The sequence below is a fragment of the Cebus imitator genome, unplaced genomic scaffold, assembly GCF_001604975.1.
Source record: "Cebus imitator isolate Cc_AM_T3 unplaced genomic scaffold, Cebus_imitator-1.0 Scaffold50, whole genome shotgun sequence".
NCBI lineage: Eukaryota > Metazoa > Chordata > Mammalia > Primates > Cebidae > Cebus > Cebus imitator.
This window is the reverse complement of record NW_016107365.1, coordinates 8,605,725-8,611,440: the sequence shown is the minus strand read 5'-3', so window position 1 is coordinate 8,611,440 and position 5,716 is coordinate 8,605,725. Positions and strand designations below refer to the sequence as shown.

Genomic DNA, 5,716 nt, shown 5'->3' with positions numbered 1-5,716 from the left:
ACTGCACTCCAGCCTGGGGGACAAGAATGAGACTTCATCTCAGTAAAAAAAAAAAAAAAAAAATGTACCTGTTAGCTGAGGAGAGAGGTGAGATTAGTTCCTTCCCATTAACACCTTAACTCCCCAGGTACACAGTCACATGGATTAGTGTGTGATAATCTTGGTGTTGTAACAGCACAGGCCCCAAAGAAATTGAACAAAAACAGCATTTTAAAAACCTTTAAAAACATGAACTGTAAAGATGAACACAGCATTAGAGAAAGTTGAGAGAAAGAAGTCAGCACAATGTTCTTTATTTTTTATAAACTGTATTTCTTTCAATGCTCACATTTTACTTTTATAATCTGAAAAAATATCCTAAAACATGCTTTTTAAACCAATATTCCACATCTTGTGTAACTATTACCATTATTGTGTACTTCCTTACAGTGTGTATAGAAATGTTTGTATACAGTTGGGCTCTGTTTGTGATATATTTCCTTTTGCAACTTAACATTGCCAAGGCACTTTGCCAGTTCTCATAGTTATTTAATTGGCTGCTAATAACTCAAGTTGATGAACCTTAATTTATTTAGAATCCCCTATTGTAGAATGTAATGGTCGTTCCTAACTTTTCAGTATAAATAACTCGGTGGTGTACATTTCCACACATATACTGTCCCTCCTCTCCTCCTGCCATTCTGAATGACAGGGCCGGCGGAGGTGGGGGTTGCTTTGAAGGGTCCTGGGGATGTCCTTCGTCCAAGCTCATGTCATTCCTAATTTTGCTTAATCACCCCTTCCTCCCACCCCCACACATACCCGACGTAGAAATGGCTGGGCAAAAAGCCAACATCTGGTGACCAGACCAGGAAAGGGACCAGGAGCTGGGGACCGGGTGGGAACAGGTGGAGGGGTCCTAGCGAATCCCCCCTGCCCTCCGCCCTGCGCCGCAGTTCTCGGGGCTTCCTTGCCCAGGACTGGTTTCAGGCCAGCCGGCGACTCGCAAGGCCGGGCTGCTTGGCCAGGCTGCTGACTTTTCCAAAATGCAAGGGACAGTCCGAAAAGTTCTGGGGCCCATTAGCTCAAGGAGCTGCGGGTGTGGGTTGGGTGAGGGCAGAAAATGTGCGCGCGGCCTGAGTCCAGACTTCCGATCCCCGCTCCCCCCGGGGCTGGATCCGCGACCCTGCGCTGGTCGCCCGACTCGCCGAGCCTCAGTTTCCTCACCTGTGAAATGGGGATAATTGTGAAGCTGAGGAGATAACTTGAGCAAAGCACTCTGTGCAACGCCGGGCACCGAGTAAGGGCTCCCTAAACGCTAACCAACCCGCGGCTGAGGAAAATCGAGGCTCGGGGCCATCCTGTCCAAGTGTTTTGCCGAGGCCCCCGGGCTTGGCTAGGGATCCACGCGGGGTGTGAAGGGAGTCGCTCGCAGCCCAGCAGCCAGGGGCTCCGCAAGGATCGAGGGGAGGACACTCACCTTCTTGGCCCCCGGGCGTCCGGCAGGTGCCATGGTGCGGCGGCTCTGCTGGCGCTGGGTCCCCGGGCTCGCGGCCGTCCAGGAGCCCGCCCCCCGCCCCCCGCCCCCCGCCCTGGGGAGGGTCCGGCCGCCGCCCTGCCGGCCCAGCCGCCTCAGGCTGCCCGCTGGCCTCGGAGCAGGCGCCCGCGCCCTCGGCCTCGGCCTAGTCATGCTCCTCCCGGGCGCGCAGCGGCTGCGGGGCATCCTGCTGCGGAGCTGCGGGCGGCTGGGCTCCCCCGGGCGCCCGCGCTCGATCTGCGGCCGGGAAGGGTGAGTGGGGCCCCCGCCTGGGCAGAGGCGGCGGGGCGGCTGCGGGGTGGGAGCCAGAGGCTGAGGCAGGCTCTGGGGTTAGGAGCGCTCCAGCCTCCAAGAAATGGGCCTTCAGATACCCTCTCGAATTGTCAATTAATTATAAAGTGAAACAATATCCAAAGGTTCCCCGTTTAAAGTCTCTCCTGCCCCAATCCCTTCGCCCGGTCAATTGTTAATAGTGTCTTCTGAATCTAACGGTCTGAGCATAGACAAACACAGGTCAGTATAGGTTCTTCTTTGGCTTATTGACATCTTGCTTTTCACAATTATCAATGTACCTTGGAGATTGTTCCATATCAGCACATACTGACTTGCCTTGTTCCTTTTGGTGGCTGCGTAGTTTTCCATCCCGTCAATATTCTGCACTATAGCTCAATAGTCTATTCGTTAACATTTAAATGGTTTTTGGTTGTTTATTACTGCAAATAACCTGCATATGCATCTGTCTTTGAGTACCTATCAGAGTCTATCTGTAGCACCAGTTTTTAAAGGCGAACTTGTTAGGGAAAGGGTTATGTGCATCTGAAAGATTGAAAGACAGCAACCTATTCTCCAAATATGTGGCAAGAGTTTGCATGCACCACACCAGTGTGTGTCCGTTCCCCACATCCTCCCTGGTGCCCAGAATAGGCCTTTTTTTTTTTTAATCTTTGCTAAATCTGATAGTTAAAAATGGCATGTCCTTGTTTTGATTGGTCTGTATTTAAATAGCATTGCTGAGCATCTTTCAACTTCTTATGTTTGTAGATTATTCCAAGCTGCCAGGAAAGGCTTGTTTAGCAGCAACGCTTAACGTGATTATGGGTTGATTCGAATTTTATTTTATGTCTTATGATCTGAAATTCTGGAATCAGAAGATCTACTTTTGAGTTCCATCTATCCAGTCAACAAATATTTACTGTGTGTTGTGATGTACTAGGCTTCTCTCTAGTGCTAGGAATACAATAGACACCAAGTCACAGTTCCTGCGCCATGCGTTACACAGAATGTGATCTTACAGTTCTGAGTTTGTTTCCTCGTCTATGAAATGAGGGTACTGATTTTGCTCTATATAACTCAGAGGATTGCTGTGAATATTAAATAAGAGAATATGAAAGTGCTTTGTAAATTGTAAAGTGTCACAAAAATATCTGTAAAAATGAGAATGTTTTTTAATCCAGTGCAAAATAAAATGGAAATTTAACAAATAAGTTGCTCTGTTTAAAACTGATTAGACAAATAAAATACAAATTTCAAGAGTACCCAAAAAATTATATTTTGGCTGGGTGTGTTGGCTTATGCTTGTAATCCCAGCACTTCAGGAGGCTGAGTTGGGCAAATTACTTGAGGCCCAGAGTTTGAGACCAACCTGATCAACATGGTGAAACTGTCTCCACTAAAAATGCAAAAATTACCCTGGCATTGTGGTGTGCACCTGTAGTCCCAGCTGCTTGGGAGGCTGAGGTGGGAGAATCGCTTGAACCTAGGAGGCAAAGGCTGCAGTATGAGCCAAGACTGCACCACTGCACTCCAGCCTGGGCGACAGAGACTCCATCTCACAAACACAAACAAACATACCCGAAATTTGAATTATTTTATTTCAATTGCATATTCTTTATATACTCAATTTCAAACTATCAAAAAAATGTTTTATTTTGGAAAGCACTTGAACAAGCACACAGTCAAGTTGTGCTTGTCATTTCTAATACAGAAGATAGCTGACCTGGGTTTTTTGCATGGATCCTAACTTTTATTTCAAATACTTTTATGACCATCCTCAACTACATTCAGACGGATTTTAAGATAGTAATTCACGTAATCAAAAACACTGTACCTAATCTGAAACCTGTTATGGCATGCTGGGCAGAGGAAATACTATATATTTTATAATGCTTTATCATCTGTTGCCAAACAGAATGTTCCCAGCTCCACTTTGCAAATGAGAAAACTTTGAGAGCCCTGTGTAAATTTCTCTAAAATAGCTATTTAATTGGACTGGGGACTCAAACCCAGGTTTTTTGATCTTAAGTTCTTTTTTGTTTTTGTTCTTTCACCTGACCACTATCCTAAAAGAAATAATTATTTCTTTTGAACACACACAAAAAGAACCTTTAAGATTATTTTTTTTGTCACCACTATAATGGTTTCAACTAAAATATAAGACACGCCCAGTCTATTTAAAAATAGATTTCTGTCCAAAGTAGTTGAGTCATATGTACAATATTTTTTTCGTACACAGCACACAAACAAACATTAACAGTCATTTAAAGACTGGTTAAACAAAAGTACTGAAACATGTGGCACCAGAAAATAAGGACATGCTCTAATAATCATATAGCCACAAAAGCATGCAGGAGTCAACTTAAAGAACCTCCTGCCAGCGAAATCTAGGACAATTTGGCATTAAAATAAATGATGACTAGTAATGGATTGTTTCTACTGAAAACAATAAATACCCATAAATTAATATTGATATAAACAACAAACAAACAAGAATGAAAGAAAAGTACTTCCTTATTGTAGAATGCCAACTATTAAATATAATAGGAATGATGGGGTTAGGAAATATCAATAGATGTTAAAGCCACTCAGTAGAAGTTTGATGAGGACCAGTATATTTACATGGTCTCAGAGTAAGACTTCACATTATTACTTATACAAAGGAAACAATGGTAGCTTTACTGGATAAATCCAACAGACACCACTTTAAGCAAGTCATCAGATAGAAACAACACCAATATTGGGGCAAACCAACATCATATGCTTCCTCATCATATGCTGACAAGGAGTCAGCATCACTTTCATGTTTTTGCCAGAAATGCATAACACAAGTCTCATCATGAGGAAACAACAGACAAATTCACAATAAGAAGTGTTCTGGATGGGCATGGTGGCTCATCCCTGTAATCCCAGCACTTTGGGGGGCCGAGGTGGGTGGATCATAAGGTCAGGAGTTCAAGGCCAGCCTGGCCAATGTAGGGAAACCCCGTCTCTACTAAAAATACAAAAATTAGCTGAGCATGGTGGTACACACCTATAGTCTCAGCTACTCAGGAGACTGAGGCAGAAGAAGCTTGAACCTGGGAGGCAGAGGTTGCAGTGAGCTGAGACCGCACCACTGCACTCCAGCCTGGGTAACACAGTGAGACTCCATCTCAAACAAACAAACAAAAGAAGTGTTGTATAAAATAACTGGCTAGTACTCTTAGAAAATGTCAAGGTCATAAAACACAAAGGAAGTATTAGGAATTATTCTAAATTAAAGGGGATTAAAGAGACAGAATCCTAGATTTATAAAAAAGTAGCTATAAATACATTATTGGGATCATTTATTAAATCTAAATATGGACTACAGATTAGATGATAGTATATCAATGTTAAGTTCCTTGACTTTGAGAACTGTACTGTCGTTATGTAAGAAAATGTCCTTTTTCTTATAAAACTAGCACAAGAATATTTAGAAGTAACTGGGTATGATACCTGCAATTTACTCTAAAACTCGTACACACATATAATATACATATTATAATATATGTATAGTTATATGCCTCATAATGATGTTTCAGTCAATGATGGACCACATGTACAATGGTTGTCCCATAATATTATAATGAAACTGAAAACTTCCTATCACCTAGTGATATCATAACTGTCATAATGTCATATGCAACACATTGCTCATGTGTTTGTAGTGATGCTGGTTAAACAAACCTACTGTGCTGCCAGTCACATAAAGGTATAGCACATGTGATTATGTACAGTACATAATGCTTGACGATTATAATAAATGACCGTGCTACTGGTTTATGTATTTACTACACTGTACTTTTTTTTTTTTTTTTTGAGACAGAGTTTCGCTCTTGTTACCCAGGCTGGAGTGCAATGGCGCTATCTCGGCTCACTGCAACCTCCGCCTCCTGGGTTCAG

The 5,716-nt window shown here is 43.1% G+C and overlaps 2 protein-coding genes across 4 annotated transcripts in view; one reads left to right on the top strand and one right to left on the bottom strand.

The window, feature by feature from the left end:
• BHMT2 (betaine--homocysteine S-methyltransferase 2) overlaps nucleotides 1-1,552 on the bottom strand; it is a 19,224-nt gene extending 17,672 nt beyond the window's left edge. The window contains exon 1 of the mRNA XM_017527718.2: nucleotides 1,460-1,552. Coding sequence (XP_017383207.1) covers nucleotides 1,460-1,492 — 33 coding nt within the window. The 5' untranslated portion in view covers nucleotides 1,493-1,552. The remainder of the gene's footprint in view (nucleotides 1-1,459) is intronic.
• Nucleotides 1,553-1,619: 67 nt separating this feature from the next.
• The window catches only part of DMGDH (dimethylglycine dehydrogenase), a 78,234-nt gene continuing 74,137 nt past the window's right edge, over nucleotides 1,620-5,716 (top strand). For 2 of the 3 annotated variants that reach the window (XR_005200093.1, XM_017527714.2), the window contains exon 1: nucleotides 1,641-1,768. Coding sequence is in view for 2 of the 3 variants with exons in the window: in XM_017527714.2 (XP_017383203.1) it covers nucleotides 1,668-1,768 (101 nt within the window). In the remaining variant the exon portion in view is untranslated. Of the gene's footprint in view, nucleotides 1,769-5,716 lie in introns of all 3 variants that reach the window. The other variant, XM_017527712.2, reaches the window with a different exon arrangement.